Genomic DNA, 17,500 nt, shown 5'->3' on the forward strand with positions numbered 1-17,500 from the left:
AAGCGGACAAATTTCAAAAAGTGTAAATTTTCTAGGAAGAAAATTAATTATTGAGTCATAATTGAGAAAATGGCTGTGTTTAAAGGACAGTTTATCAGGAAACAGAAATCGACATTTTGAGCCAATTTAATCCGAATACTTTCTTAACTTTAATTTCTTTTTCTGGTTATTCAATTCTTTTTTACCCTGAAAAGGTGACACAACTACGCTGTATAGAAAAAAAAATTAAATGATAATAACATGGATTATGAAAATATTATTGCTGATGAATAAAAGTGAAGGATGATGATTGAAATGAATGAAAAAATAAAGAAAACAACGAAAAAACAAAAACTGATCAATAATTCGAATCCATTTAGCCCATCATTAAAGCGGAAATCCCAAGACATAGTCTTCCCAAGTTTAGAGCTAAATTTGATCCATTACTTTTGATCATAATGTGTAAAGTGGTAAACAGGGATTTAACATACTGATCATTAAAATTTCCTAGTAAAAAAATAAAAGTATGAAACAAAAATTTGACTCGATGAATCATAGTCGAAGAAAAAATAGTTTTTAGAGTCTTGGCAATACATTCGCTCTTCTTGACACACTGACTTCATACACCCTGACATACACCTTTCAATCATAATAAATTTGAACTTAGTTCAAATTTATTATTATTGAAAGTAATGAATTTCAGCTATGTTTGGCCTGTAACTAGCTGCAGAACACAACACACAAAAAGCTTGACCCGCTTTAATAATGACAAACCAATTTAGTGATTCAGATTAGCACTTTTTGATTCAGATTAGCATTTTTTTGTAATTTACAAGGGTTGTCTTTGTAAAAAATTTCCTTTAAAAAAACAAACAAAAAATTTTCGCCCTATTCTAGATAAATAAATAGATCATATTACATTTGCTAGTACCAATAATTAACAATTTCTGCCGAGTCGAAATTTCAGCCTATAAAATAATAACGAGAGCCAAGAGCTCATATGGCACTTGTGACGAGGTCGGAAGAGCCAAGACCCAAGACCTTCTTCCCACCAAGTTTCATTACGATCTCTCCACTCAAAACGTTTTCTAAGATTTCCGGTTTCTCACTCCAACTCTCCCCAATGTCACCAGATCCGGTCGGGATTTAAAATAAGAGCTCTGAGACACGAGATCCTTCTAAATATTAAATTTCATTAAAATCCGATAATCCCTTCTTAAGTTAAAAATACCTAATTTTTCTAATTTTTCCGAATTAACCGACCTCCCCCCAGATGTTCAGATCGGGGAAGCGAGTATTTCTGCTGTAATCTGGTCGGGTCTCCGATTAGCCTGCCAACTTTCAGCGATCAGTATATTGATCACGCATCCAGTTTCGGATCTTCTTCATGTAAAAAATGGGATGGTCTAGGATTCAAACCTGAGACCTCCCGCACCCTAAGCGAAAATCATACCCCTAGACCACCAGCCCTACTTAGAAAGAACAATCATTAAATTTATAGGCAAATAAAATTCCTCTCAACTATCTTGTTCGCTCGCTCCCCCCCCCCCAGATGGTCGAATCGTCTAAGAGACTATTCCCAATTTAATCTAGTCTGGTCTCTGATACGCCTGCCAACTTTCATCGTCCTAGCTTATCTGGAAGTGCGCAAACTAGCAAATCTCCCCCAACTCCCCCAAAGAGAGCGGATCCGGTCCGGTCAGGTCAATAGCGTATCTAGGACGTGTGCTTATTCTTCCCACCAAGTTTAATCCTGATCTCTAAACTCTAAACGTTTCCCAAGATTTCCAGTTTCCCCTTCCAACTCCCCCCAATGTCACTGGATCCGGTCGGGATTTAAAATAAGAGCTCTAAGACACGAGGCTCTTTAACACGAGGCATTAAGATCTGATTACTCGTTCGTAAGTTAAAAATAAATCATTTTTTTAATTTTTCCGACTTAACCCCCCCAACTCCCCTAAAGAGAGCCAATCCGGTCTGGTTATGTCAATCATGTATTTAGGACTTGTGCTTATTCTTCCCACGAAGTATCATCACGATTTCTCCACTCTAAGCGTTTTCCAAGATTTCTAGTTTCCCCCCTCCAAATCCCCCCAATGAAACTGGATCCGGTCTGGATTTAAAATAAGAGATCTGAGATACGAGGTCCTTCTAAATATGAAATTTCATTAAGATCCGATCATTCCTTCGTAAGTTAAAAATAGCTCATTTTTCTAATTTTTCAGAATTAACCTTCCCCTCAACTCCCCCAAAGAGAGCGAATCCGAATCTGTTTTTCCCACCAAGTTTCATCCCGATCCCTCCACTCTAAGTGTTTCCCAAGATTTTAGGTTTCCCCCTTCCAACTCCCACCCCAATGTAATCAGATCCGGTCGGGATTTAAAATAAGAGCTCCGAGATACGAGGTCCTTCTAAATGTCAAATTTCATTAAGATCCAATCACCTGTTCATAAGTTAAAAATGCCGTATTTTTTCAATTTTTCCGAATTAACCGGAATTTTTTTTTTCCAAATAGATAATCGAAACTCTTAAATAAAGAAACAAACTAAAATTATAAAAGAGCATGATATTCAATATTTTATATTGTATTCAAAACTTTGAAGGAAGGAAGGAGCAAAAAAAAAAATCGTTTGTTTTCTACGAGTTTTTCTTTCGAAACTTGTGCCAGTCTAGAGTAGTTTTTCCTTTTCTGTAAATTTTTTTTTCTGTGGATTATTTGGCTTAGGACATGTTTGGTTTCAAAGGATTTACACACATTTATCTTTACTATATCCTCTCAGAGATATCGTCCGTTTTTAAAATGTTTCGTCAAGGAAAATCCATGACTTGGAAATGTAATTAACAATTAACAACCAAATCATCAACAATAATGCAAAAAACTAAAAACCACTAAAAGTTCCTTGGGGCGCTCCATCGTAAATTGGGAGATGTTCTCAATAGCTGTCTTTAGATTCTAAAACCTGACACCAATCTGTAATAAAGCTAGTGATGATACAAACCAGTGTTGGAACAAATTTACTTGTTAAATAGTTCTGGTTGATTAAGTCCAAACCTTATGCAAGACCAATAAACATAAACCTTTGCTTAAGATCCAATTTTTGGGTATTTCAAAGAATTGTCTCAAATAAACTTTCCTTCTATGGTATTCTAACCTCAAATTATATCTAGAATAAATTCAGCTAGGCTGCCCTATACAAACATACACGTATATGATAGAATAAGCTACATGGTTAAGACACATAAGGGGAGGAATTCAAAAACAAGCCTATATAAAATTAAATCTCTAAAATAATTCTCCTAATTTTTCCAAAGATATTTTTTTTAATTCTCCATTTAATTCTGTTTACAATACCCAAACAATTTGTATTTTTCTCTAAATAGAGTCTCCCGTTAAATATGTCCCTTCAAAATCAGTTTAAACGTACGTGCCTGACACGGACACGAGCAAAAAATATATAAACCAAAGGAAAAGAGAGAAAAAAACTACCCAGTAGCCACTGTTCCTTTTTCTGCAGCATGACTGACTGCAATACAGGAACCTGTGACGAAGATCTTGTGAGACCAGTGGGAGGAAGATTTTCCCTATTAATAGGAGTCGATGTTCCTCTGACATCACTGAATAGTGGGGTACTCCTACCTTCAAGTGGAAAAATACAACTAACAACATCAGCTGGATTACTAAATAGTGTTGATATCTTCAACGCTCCAGAATCTAACGGAGTTACGGGTGATGGAAGAGGATTAAGATGATCGTTTGATTTTGGTCTCTCTTCTTGGTATACTTGTGCAGCTTCAGTTTTTCTCAGTTGGTTTTTCGAAGCGGCTTCAGATATTATTGTGTCCTAAAAAACATAAATCAAAAAATATAATTCGAAGATAACTAGTGCAGCCATAACGTGGTGGACATATAATGGAAGAAGAAGAGGAGGGCGTAGGATGATGCGATGCAATTAATAAACGGTCGCGGCATGAAATTTTCCAATATTGAAACCAAAAGATCAAAAAAACACCAGCATTCACGCAAATATTTCTTTTCAATTGTCCTCCGTACACATCGAAATGGTTATTCAATCCTTAAATTCGTGAGACAAATACTGAACCCTGATATTGAAAACTTTTATGACAATCAAAGTATCAAGAAACAAACAGTCCTGTGGTGGCGCAGTGGATTTGACCTTAGCTTGGTAATACGGGACCCAGAGATCGAATCACGCTGCAGGACTGCACTGCAGGGCCGATGCAGGGACCATAGTAGTCAAGAAGCGTCGCTAATTCTTAAATAAATAATAATCAAGAAACAAACTCTTTTAAATGAAGGTCACTATGAAGTCTTTACCCATTTGTTTAAGTTTCCAGTAAAAGATACCAGAAGGATAGCCTGAAGCTATAGCCTGACGAGCATTTGTGAAAAGAGTCAGTTTCGATTCCCCAAGCAAAAAATTTCAATTCTTCATTTAAAGACACATAACACTCGGAATTTACCATGAGAAGGATGCTTTAAAGCTCGTGAACTTTTGAACTTTGAAGGTCACGGACGTTTTAGTATTAAGATCAAACTAGAAAATTTGATCTTTTAACGGAAGGAGACGAAAAACAAGTAAAATTTGCCTATACTAAGCAAAACTAAAACTAAAAAAAACAAAAAAAAAAACAAACAACAAAACAATCTGAATGATTTTATGACAAGGAGTAGAATCTGTGAAAAGAGGCAGTTTCGATTCCCTAAGCAAGAAGTTTCGGTTCTTCATTTAATAACACTTAGAATTTACCATGACACGGATTGCTTTAAAGCTCGTGAACTTTTGAACTTTGAGGTCACGGACGTTTTAGTATTAAGATTAAACTGGAAAATTTGTTCTATTAACGGAAGGGGATGAAAACTAAGTAAAATTTGCCTATACTATGCATAGCCAAAAAAAATGAAACAAAAAATCCAATTCTGGGCTAATTCGAAATGCAAAATTTTCATAGTTTAGAGCTACTCGTCCAGAGGTCTTTATCACAAAGCAATCTGAATGATTTTATGACAAGGAGAAGAATCAGTGAACAAAGGCTTTTACGATTCCCCAGGCAAGAAGTTTCGATTCTTCATCTAAAGACATAAAACTCCGAATTTGGCATGAGACGGATGGCTTTAAAGCTCGTGAACTTATGAACTTTGAAGGTCGTGGACGTTTTAGCATTAATATCAAACTATAAAATTTCTTCTTTCAACGGAGGGGGACGAAAAACAAGTAAAATTTGCCTATATTAAGCAAAGCTCTAAAAAATCAAATTCGGGGCTAATTCGAAATACAAAAGTTTCAAAGTTTAGAGCTATTTGTCCAGAGGTCATTACCACACAAAACAATCTGAATAATTTTATGACGAGGAAGAGAATTTGTGAAAAAAGGCAGTTATGATTCCTCAAGCAAGAAGTTTCGATTCTTAATCTAAAAGCACATAAGACTCAGAATTTATCATGAGAAGGATTGGCTTAACTTTTGTTTATACTATCGAACTATGGTCATAGGAGACTGTGGGAGGGTCACTGAAGATAAGTTATATTCTGTCAATTCAAAAGCATGGAAATTCTTTACATACGGTCCAATGGATTTAAAAAACGTACATAATTTGTACATCAGTATTAGCCTACTACTGATGACGGTCACTGCATATGTGGCCACAATATCCAGAATTTTATGTGAAATTTATCACTGTCTATTAAAAGGATTTTTATCCCTGTTTGAACTTTTATTTAAAAAAGGCGGCGACTCCACGTGATGGTAAATACTATTTCTAAACATATGTGGAATATGCATAAATCAATTTTTTATAGTTACTAGGGGTAGGAAGCATGAAATTAGGTGACATAGAATTTGTTTACTCAGGAAGGAAGGATGGTGTACATAGACAGGGAGTAGGGCTCATGAGGAATAAGGAAGCTGCTAAGCCTTGTTTAGGCTGGGAAGGTATTAATAATAGAATACTAATTGCTCATTTTATGACTAAAAAGTTTAGGGTATCAGTTTTAGTAGTATATGCCCCCATTCAACCAACTGATGGAGATACTAGTGACTCAGATGAATTTTACTTACAGTTACAGCAGCAAATAGACAGGGTACCAGGTAGAAATATGGTGTTTTTGCTAGGAGATTTTAATGCCCAGGTTGGTAGAAATAGGGATAGATGGTATCCTAGCCTAGGTAAATTTGGTGTAGGAAAAGAAAACAGTAATGGCTATAGGCTTTTGCAATTTTGTAGGTATAACAACCTAGTTATAACCAATACGGTGTTTGGTCACAAAATGGCCCATAAGTTGACATGGTATTCACGTGATGGTAAGACAGCAAACCTTATTTATTATGTTATTGTAAACAGAAGACTAGCAGGATCAATACAAGATACTAGGGTGTATAGGAGTGCCGTTATTGATGTTAAAAGTAAAGATCACCATCTAGTAGTGTCTAAGGTTAATTTAAAGCTGAAATTTCGGAAGAGTAACTCCCTCCCGGAAAGTTATGATGTTGGTAGACTTCAGGATGAAAATTTGAGAAAAAAATTCCAGGAACAGTTGAGTACTAAACTTGAGGGTTTAAAATTTGACAATGTGGAAGATGGATGGAATAATTTCAGAAAAACAATTTGTGAAGTTGCTGATGGTGTCCTAGGGAAGAGTGCTAAGACAGCAACTAGGAATATTAGTGAAAAAGCTTTAGGTTTAATAGAGAGTAGAAGGGGTTTGTATAAGAATTATCTGAGCGATAGGTCGTATGAAAACAAAAGGAATGTAAAGAAAGTGGAGAAAGCATTAAAATATGAACTAAGGAGATGTGAAATGGAGGCGATGGATAAAATTGCTGAGGATCTGGAAGATGCGGCTAGACGGCATAATAGTAAAATATTATACTGGCATGTTAATAAATTGAAAGGGAGTAGCCGATCCGGACTAGTCCCAGTTAAAGATAGAAATGGGGCCACAATTAGTGATAAGGAAAAAGTTAAAGAAAGATGGGTGGAACATTTTGAGAGTGTGCAAAACCGAGATACAGTTGCAGGAAAAGATATAGATGAAAATGAAAAAGTTTGTGATACCTTGGATGTGAAGGAAGATTTGTTTAGTGAGGAAGAATTAGCGACAGTACTAGAAGGATTAAAAAATAATAAGGCCCCAGGTGCTGATAGTATGATTAATGAGTTCCTTAAATATGGTGGCTCTGAGGTTAGAAATAAGCTACTGAGATTATGAACATGATTCTTGAAAAAGGGGAAGTACCCAATGATTTTAGGAAAACCTTAATTAAACCACTGTATAAGAAAGGTGACAAGAGTGAATGTCGTAATTATCGAGGCATTAGTCTGGTCTCTGTAGGTAGCAAATTACTGAGTAATATGATACTTTTTAGACTGAGACATGCTGTAGACAAAGTTTTAAGGGAAGAACAATGCGGTTTTAGAAAAGGTAGAGGATGTGTCGACCATGTTTTCACTCTTAGGTTAATAATTGAGAAGTCCCTTCGTTGTCAAACACCTTTGGTCCTTAGTTTTATCGATTATGAGCAAGCTTTCGATTCTGTTGATAGAACAGCGTTAACAAAGGTCTTATCGTTATATGGTATACCAGAAAAATACATTAAAGTGATTTGCGCTATGTACGAGAATAATACTGCTGCGGTTAAGATAGGAAATGAGGTTAGCAACTGGTTTTGTATTAAATCAGGAGTTAAGCAGGGTTGTGTTCTATCCCCCTTTATATGGATCATTTTGATGGACTTCGTCTTAAGGAGCACAGGAAAGGCAATTGGAGACCATGGAATCAAATGGGGAGGAAGAACGCTCCTGGACTTAGATTATGCTGATGATTTAAGCATATTAGATGAAAGTGTGAGCAAAATGAATGAATTTTTAGAGGTTTTACGAGTTCAGGGTGCTAAAATAGGCTTGAAAATTAATGTTAAGAAGACTAAGTCACTAAGGCTAGGAATAAGTGAAGATGAACAGGTGACCTTAGGTAACGAAAAGATTGATCAGGTTGGGAGCTTCAGTTACCTTGGTAGTATTATTAGTAAAGATGGTGGGAGCAGTGAAGATGTTAAAAGTAGAATAGCTAAAGCTCAGGGTGTTTTTTCACAGTTAAAAAAAAGTTTGGAAGAATAGAAAGATAAGCCTACAAACTAAGATTAGAATATTGGAAGCTACAGTGATGACAGTGGTCAAATATGGCTCTGAAGCATGGACACTCCGAAAAGCAGATGAAAATTTACTAGATGTTTTCCAGAGAAATTGCCTACGGATTGTTCTGGGTACCCGGCTGACTGACCGTATTTCAAACAGTAGGTTGTACGAAAAGTGTGGTTCAATCCCGCTTTCTGGGGCTATAATGAAAGAAAGGTTGAGACGGCTAGGCCACGTTCTACGGATGTAGGATGACAGATTACCGAAGATTGTCCTTTTTGGTCAACCGTCTGGGGCTACACGGAAAGCAGGTCGTCCTTGTCTGGGTTGGGAGGATGTCATAAATAAGGATTTAAAGGAAATGGGAACTTCCTGGGAGGGTGTAAAGAGGGAGGCTTTAAATAGATTAGGTTGGAGGAGGAGCGTGCGTAGCTGTGTTGGCCTCAGGCGGCTTGGTGCTGCAGTGAGTTATTATTATTAGTAGTAGTAGTAGTATCACCTGAAAAATGTATTTGTGAGGTAAGAGACATACAAAACATATTCCGTAATTCTATTGTTCATAAAAGAGTAGGACTTGAGAGCTTGTATTAGGAATCCAATTCCACTTCTGCTTCGCTTTTTTTCATATTTTAGAATGGGTTTTCCGAGGGAGTGAATAAGGGTGGGAGTATACTACCTGCCTTGCCAGCTTAATTTCTGTTTGTTGTAGGTTTTGAAGAGACAATTGGTCTAGCATGAAAAACATACATATGAAAAAGCAGCTTAAACGCCTTTGGTTTGGCCTTCAGATGCACAAACACTGTAATTTTGTAGGAGATCCACAAAATAGCCCACAAGAAGATCAGAGAAACGCTGGATGTGCCATTTTAGGCTTAAATGAGACTCAAAAAATGAATCGAGATTTTCAGGAAATTCTTTGGAGGCGTCCTACCTGACTAGAAGCGTATCTGTTGCTGCGTACGCATCCCACATAGTTAGCCCCCCCCCCAAAAAAAAAATTGTTTTTATAATTCTGATGATTTTGTAATGACACATTTTGACTGCAAAAAAAAAAAAAGAAAATAGACGGATCTTAAACCGTCAGTGTCTAAATAATGAAAATATATGTGTTTTAATTACAAGGAGGCCAGAGAGGATCGGTTTTTTAATGACATTTTTTATATTTTTAATGCGGGATGGTATTAGTTATTACCTACTTCGATTCATCACTACTAGGCTTTCCCTTAAAAAAGTTCCTCTCTCAATACTCCTTTAATCTTAGCATGATATGTTAAGTTCCCGACAAAACTGAACTAAAATAGAATTACATTAAATTAATCATTACCATTTATGGGAATTCACTTTAAGAATGCCCCCAAAAGTCCTATGAACATAAAAACTCATAAAAATATTCAGAAATTCCTCTTTTAAAACTCGATGGCAGAAACCATAGAAATGACTACCTGAGATTCCGGAGAAACAGCTATTGGAATAGATGAGACACTGTCCAGACTCCCTTGCCTTGACTGAGAAAAGTCACCTACGCTGGACTCACTTAACAGCCTGTTCTGACTAGAAGTACTCTTCCCAAGAGTATTGACACCGGGCGTAACCTGCAATCCAAAAAATTTACAAAACTACTTAAAAAGGAACTGCCTAAACTTCCAAGATATCCAGGTCTATGTCCTGAAGCAAATTTCTGAAAGTGTGCGCCAGACACACATTGGGAGGAAGGTGGGTCTTAGGTGGCCAAATACCTCCTTTCCAGCCTACACCATGAATTTTCTGGTAAATAGATGTAACATTATAAAGAATAATAAAAAATGCTATAATGTTGAGATACTGAAAAAAGGACAAAAGTGCTCATGAGGCAGGTATGATAAGCAGTCTTTTTTGTTTTCTGTAGTTAATTGTTGGAGTTGATATGATTTATTTAAAAACTCAATGAAATATACAATGACACCGATAACCCAACATGCCGAAGCAAGAGCAGAGTGACGATCATTAAAATCGTGGCATGAATTGTCAAAGTCAAAGCACAGTAAAGGGCCAATCACAATGAAATGTTACTAATGTCGCGATTTAGATAGCGCTATTTTGAATAAAATCAGATTTTTCGTGGAATCTTCTGATTAGCTAAAAAATTTAATGGAAAATCCCAATCGGCTTAAATTAGCGCTAGCTAAATCTCAATGTTAGTAAAATTTCATTGTGAATACGTTCTTATTTACTAAATTGCGTTTGATTCCCATTAAAGTTGTTACAGTTCAAACTAAAGTTCATTAAGTACATATTTTACATATGCTGAGAATTTTCCCCCTTGTTCGAAATTAGAGAAAGGCAAAAGATTTCAATCTATGTTACCATATGATCAAAGTCGAATCCTTCGCCCAGTACCTCTTTCAACATTCTTCCTCCAGATCACCGACTTCACTTATAGATCACTTATAGATATGTTGCACCTCTTTTGACTCATGAACATCAAGTGATTATTAAAGGAATGGTCCAGAATTATTAAAATAAGTCGACTAAATTCAATAAGATTCGAATGTGACTATCCTTAATCGAAACACACTAAGTACATATATCAGATATCTTATTTGATTTATATCAAAGATGGTGCTTGAAGATTTCTGAGTCTGTTGATTACTATACAGCAGGCCGAAACGCTTTTGAAGCTACTCCTATAGGATAAACCATTGATGCCGAGTTTATTTTATTTATTAGCATTAACTGCTATTATTAATAAGACATAAAAGCCAACATCACTATTAATATATACGAGCACTATGCGAATTAAAAAGCGACCATATTTCAAGTAAAAAAAAAGAAGTTTATATGATTAAAGGAGACGTTTAAAACTTAAAACGAGCGGAATTCAGCATATATGAAACATCCAACCCAGAACGAACAGAAATTACCATAAGTACAGGGATTGCCTAGAACCAACTTAAATTAACAATAAAGAACACACAAGAGGTCAGAATATCATTTGCACTTTACTCCACAAATACTTTTTGTCTGTACAGTTCTTTTTCTCTTTAAAACATTGACCAGTCAATTACTCTCCAAACTTCCATGAATTCAAATATAACGTTCATTTAGGTTACAGACTTTTTACTGTTTACGAAAACACGCAAAACAGTCTTTTCTTCTGTAAGTATATTTATCACAATCAATATAGTTTTAAATAAATTTTCATCAATAGTCCCTTCCTTTTAAATCAATTTCTTTTAAATGCGTACAAAGTTAACAGACTAAATTCAGCTTTCAATTGAAATTATTTATTTGTTCGTAGCACATCCCACGTACCGTAATCATTTAGGCCTTCAAGGGGAGGCAACATTATATTTATTCATGATAACATTTTTCAACATGAAAAATGTGTTACATTTCATTTAGTTTGTTACATTGAGAATATATTATTTTCGTCTATTTTTTCTTTATTTTAAATCAATGCCTTTCAAACGAATGGAAAAACAAAGTTGCCGAACATAACTTTTAATATAAGCAATCTACTTAGTTTGCGACAAATCGCCAAAGAGCTCCTTTTGACCTAAGTGACCATAACTACGCAGTCCTCAACCATAGTTCACTTGTCCTGCTGATAGGTCCGACTTAGATGAAAGCATAGGAGGATTTGAAGCCAAACTTGGCTCCAACTTTGCCCCCTCCCAGGGAGCGCAATTTGCTATGGGCAGGGGGCGATTGCTCCTCCCAGACCTCGATGTCTCTTGAGAGAAACATATAAAAATCAAGTCTCGATTTAAGCCACGGACTATAAATGACTTTATGATATTATTACTAAATGAAAAAAAAAATAGGAAGAAGAAAAAACAAGGACATTTCCAGCCAAGGAAAAAAGGAAGACAAATATGCAGATATTTCACTCACGACCTCCGTTCAACCATCCTCAGCGAATAAAAGTAAATAAAGAGTAAAAAAATATACGGAGAAGTCTTAAGGACAAAAAAACAAAACAAAGCAAACTAAAAAAATAAAATACTAAATTAAGATAGGCCTTTTCCAAGCAACGGTGAAAGGGGAACTAGATAAAAGCATCAAATATTGAATCGCTATTCAAACCTGGGAAGTCATTGTGTATAGATCTTTTCTGAACGCTAATCGCTTACCAGGTATGGTAGTGTCTGAAATCTGTCTTAAATTATATAAAAAGTATATGAAGAATTCCTATAATTATATGAAGATTATATGAAAAATTCTATATGAAAATTATATGAATTATCAGAATTTAAAAGTTATTTACAAACGGGGCTTAGTTAAGTTTCACCAGTAGCTCTATTAAAGGCTTTTGGTACACATATTGTTTTTTATTTCAAATACCTCCCTAAAAACTTGCATAAGACCTTCAATGGGGGCAATAATAGAAGTATTATAAAAAAATGGAATGGCAATGGCGATTATTAACACGTTGAGCCAAGACAGAATCGAAATTTTCAGGCCTTTGGCGGAGCTTCATGGCTTTGTCTGTTGATGATTTGTGTTTCAGTGACTATCTCCTAACTGTTGATGGATCCTCCCAATAAACGAACATCCACATAAACCTGGGATTTTTTACACACCACTACCTAAAATGGTTCTAGTTTTATCCTCCCCTTAGTCAAAACAGCTAGGAACTTTGTTTAAACACTTAGATGTTATATCATGCCATATTACCTGGTAAAGAACAAACCTCACTCCACTACAACAAAATGTAGGAAAATGAGCTTCTAAATAAGTTTTTATTTTGCAGAATAATTGTCATTTGATGTCAATTCAGCAATGGTAGCTTTCCTCGTTTTAAGTCAGCGACTGAAAAGTAAAAATAAACGTCGAATTTTTATATGGGGATTCCGAAAAGGAGCTTTAAAACTCTCGAAAACTATGGCCAATGAAAAAAAAAGACAGAAAACTTATGATTGGAAACTTCATGGTCAAAAATTTTTCGCTGGAGATTTTCAACCTCTAAAAAATTGAAGAAAGTTACATTTAAGCTTTAGTAGCAATCATGTGTCGCTTTTATTTTTTTTTTTTTTTCAATGGGCCTAGCAGCTGAAAAGAAATTGTCGAGATACGGATAAGGGTTCGTTTGAAAGGTAGCACTTTCATTTACCCACTTCTTATAAAGTTGATTTTATCCAAGAATATTCTTAATGTTAATTCCGTAGTCCATATAATGTCTATTTTGCGGTCGTTATTGCATCAAAAAATAACGCCAAACGTAAGACAAACAAATAAAAACAACAAAGTGAAACTTCTGGAATACCTATTATAAAAACACAATAATACGAAAAAGAAAATGAATTCTATGTCGCACAATGCGATACAACGATATTTGCTAAAGGCCGTGAAATAGGAAGATGGACAAAATACATCAGCATTATCGCAATTACGAAGAATACTGTTGCACATAGAATTGCAGGTGAATAATGAAACTTAAACGAACCAAAATAACCACGAATAAGCGCAATTCGTCTCAAACCCACTTTAATTTGCTCATTTTGATGGGATAAATCATTTTTGGAGACAGAAAACTCAATTCAATGATCCTTCTTATCGCTTTGATGAACATGAATATAAACCGAATTCGTTCACTTTGTACAGACTAAACACGACCTGATCAGTAGGTTTCCATTTAAAAATACACTGTATATGTATGCTTGAAATAGCCCCGATAATAACCAATACTATTGAAAATAGTAGCCTTCTGCAGAACAATTTGAAACTATGGGAGTGCATAGTGCTCGTCACATGGCCCTTGTGACGAGGTCAGAAGATCCAAGAACCAAGAGCTCATATGGCATGAGAGCTCTGAGACAAGAGGTCCTTCTAAATATCAAAATTCATTAAGATCCGATCATAACAAATCAAAGCTGCTTTGCACAAAGCTGTGCAAAGCCACTTCCCAATATTGGCAGCAGGGGCTTTAGTACACGCTACGATAGGTCTTAAGAGAATATCCTGTTTATATATTTTTGGTAAACCGTAGAGTTTGGGACAGAAATTACCACGGGGAAAAAATTGATTGTATAATTGTGGGGTGATTTTACCATTTTGTTTTAGCTGCTTAGTTCATTTATAATATTATTAACAAACTGATCAGTAGGATCATGAGTTATTGTTTTATATGTAATTGTGTCATTTAAATGCGAAAGAATTTTGTTGTCATAGTCTGTCGTATTCATGACAACAAATGAATTGCTTCTGTCTGCTTTAGTTATTATAATAGAAGGATCTTTTAGGAGATTAGATAGTATTTTTATGTCGTGCAAATTTTTCGGTGTGGAAGTGGTAGGAGGCTTAACATTTTTCTGGCTGTTATAAAGGGTATTTATAGGACCAGATCTAACTTCATCAGGGTTAGAAACAGATGGATAGTGTTAATGCAAAGCGGACTCTAGAGAGGAAACTATATCTGCCACAGGAACCTGTTTCGGTAGAAAAGAGAATTTTTGAACTTTTTCTAGTGTTTCGATTTCCTGGGGTTCCAATGTTTTAGAAGAGAGGTTAACAATAGCAGTTCCAGGAGTGAATCTTGGAGAATAAATACGGTTTCTCATCGAAGATTCGTTTCGCAAGCCTTCCAATTTTTTATAGAGGCGTTCCTTGAACAAGCGAAAATCGTAGCTAAACAAATTCATTTCTAATCTAACAACTTGAGCAAAATCAACAGTGGACAGGTTTTCCAGCAAAAAAGTTTCCAACGATTTTCTCTCTGAAGAAATTATATGTCTTTTTGTTTTTTTGTCCTTAATAATATGGACTAAGGTTTTCAACTGTAAGGTTTTCAACTAAGTCCCTGTTCAAAGAAAATTATTATTTATTTTGAGACTAATTTCGATTGATTCCCGAACCATCTGTTTTATCCCCAAATCATTACTGATGAGTGAAGATTTTTCAAAAAGTATCGTGTGGGACGGATTATTAAATATTTGCCAACCTAAAGCAGAATCAAAGGAGTTGTTGGAACTATTTGAAATTAATGCCTTGTCTATGTCTTTTTTATGCTGTTGTAACCGTTTTTCTAGATTCTGATGGGCCCTGCCGACATAGTAATTTCCACAATCACAGGGTATTTGATAGACCCCTCTTTGGCGAGTAACTGGGGTCTTATCTTTACCGGAATTTAAGAAATTGATGATTTTAAAATTATTAGTAAAAACTACGTACAGATTATTTTTTGTGTAAATATTTTTTGTAATTTTGTAATGGTAATTTTGTCATTTATTGTAATTGCAACTACAAGTTTTCGTTTTTTGGCTGTTGCCATCAATCCTAATGGCAACAGACATTATATTATATAAATAACTGTTGCGTTGGAAACTCAGCAATCGTATAAGAAAAATGATATGATGGCTTATACGATATCATAAGAAATACTTATATGATGTACTAACATAGTACATGACGTGATTTGCAAAAACCAAAGTTAAGGCTCTTGACGAATTTTCTCAAACTTCTAACCTATCCAGACCGTTCTTTTTTTTCCTTTTTTTTATGCGAGGATATCCTAAGACACAAATTTTCCCAAAAAATAATTATGTACATAATTTTGATTCAAATGCATGTTTTGACTCCAATTACTCCAACTGTAAAAAAAAATCCTAATGACAAGAAAAATAGCAAAAAGAACCTACCGGAACAGATATTGCAGCTACACCTTCCAAACTTTTTAGAATACCTTTGACTAGTTCACTATCAAGAGGTATAGCATCCACCCTTTCTTCCGCATCTCGGTTAAAAATAAGGACTGCTATAACAGCAGGATGAGGAATTGGCAAAGGTATAATTAAATTATCCCATAAGCTCTGTAGCTGCTTGACTGAATCTTTCTTAGACGTAAACAGCCTAAAAAAACAACAACTAATTTAGTTTTAATAATTAACATAGGTATTGGTAAATTAATAAAGTGTGCATATTTTCTGGGCCTATCCGGTTTGCATACAACATACGGACTCCAATGCACATACATGAATAATATTGCCGGCGCTTTCCTGCATTACAAATTTTACTACATTCTCTTTTAGAATCTCTTAAAAATAACTGATGTACAGCAACAACATATAATACTCATCTTGATTAAGGAATATATAATCTTACATCAAATAATAATCTTCTATCAAAGTGGTAATCTTCCTTAATTATCAAGTATAATCATCTTGATTATACCACAATTCCAATATTAGCAGTTACTTAGACTAATACAAATATCTCGAAACCATAAACTTGTTCCGTTTTATGTTATTTTTTATTGAATTGTTTATATACATATAGACTTTCGTAACAAAAATAGAGAATAAAACTAGAAGATACGGAAAACGATAAAAATGATGGACTTTGAATGGTAAAAGAATGAGGTTTATCGAAACAAGAAGAAGGAACATTAAATAATAAGCGACTATGCTCCTCACCTCTTCTCCGACTATTTTTATTTTCTTTTGATACATATGCCTTTACGTGTAGCTATTGGAAAACTAAAATTTCTGGTCAATCTTATCTTTTAAATCGAAATATAAATATTCGCATAATTTTAAGTTGTATAACTGCCAAGTGTTCGAAAAACCTGGCCAATTACGTGAGATTAAACAACGGGTAGCTTAAACCAATATTCCTCCAAAATATCTTTAAACTTAGAATCAATATGCGTTTGTAATTTGAAATGTGCGGCAGGTTGGACTCAGCCAAATCGAAGCTCGGGCCTCAAAGACCCATTGCCTGCACACCCTAGGCAGCTGAGCTTGCAGAATCACAACACTGAACACCACCCCACGATCCGTTGGGTTTCCGATCATCAGAAGGGAGTTTCCTCTGTTTTGTCTCAAAGCTAGGGTATCAAACTAAAACTTCATGCAGTTTTTTTGTGGGAGGGGGTTAAGGGGACTTATGACTGTATTCGAAGGAATAGGGAAAATATTTTTCTCCGGTTCTTCCCAGAGTATACGAAAGTTTTTCTTTTCTTTTTACGACTGTCGTTGGACAGACTTTGGCGAGCACCAAATGTAGAACCTGAAATATGTCTTTCTTCTGCCTTACCTTTGCGCTGCGCTTAATTCTATCTTTCTAGAAGTTCCTTCAAATTTTAACAATCCTTTTGAATATGGGTTGAAAACAGCGGCATCTAAATAAGGCGAAGGAATTTTGAAACTTGAGCATAAAGGTAGAGAAGACAGCAACACAGGGAGCTGTGGGTTCGATTCCAATTTCTCCAGCATGGCAGTGTACCTCCCTAAATTTGTATGCCTTGACTGAAAAAAAAAGAGAAAAATTTCATAAAATACGTATATGAGGGCAAAACCACAATGGGGATGTGAAATGATAATGAGAGTGCACAAAGAATGGAACCAATAATTTTTAATGCTGATCTTACTGACACAAATCAGAATGTGTT

At 35.3% G+C, this 17,500-nt stretch overlaps 1 protein-coding gene across 4 annotated transcripts in view; it reads right to left on the minus strand.

The window, feature by feature from the left end:
• The window catches only part of LOC136039927 (uncharacterized), a 125,033-nt gene that overhangs the window by 14,353 nt on the left and 93,180 nt on the right, over window positions 1–17,500 (minus strand). For 2 of the 4 annotated variants that reach the window (XM_065723913.1, XM_065723912.1), the window contains 4 exons: window positions 17,146–17,357; window positions 15,750–15,960; window positions 9,576–9,725; window positions 3,467–3,821 (listed from right to left, as the gene is read on the minus strand). In XM_065723913.1, coding sequence (XP_065579985.1) covers window positions 3,467–3,821; window positions 9,576–9,725; window positions 15,750–15,960; window positions 17,146–17,357 — 928 coding nt within the window. The remainder of the gene's footprint in view (window positions 1–3,466; window positions 3,822–9,575; window positions 9,726–15,749; window positions 15,961–17,145; window positions 17,358–17,500) is intronic. The other 2 variants (XM_065723915.1, XM_065723914.1) reach the window with 1 other exon arrangement.

The sequence above is a fragment of the Artemia franciscana genome, chromosome 20 (assembly GCF_032884065.1).
Source record: "Artemia franciscana chromosome 20, ASM3288406v1, whole genome shotgun sequence".
In the NCBI taxonomy this organism is placed as follows: Eukaryota; Metazoa; Arthropoda; class Branchiopoda; order Anostraca; family Artemiidae; genus Artemia; species Artemia franciscana.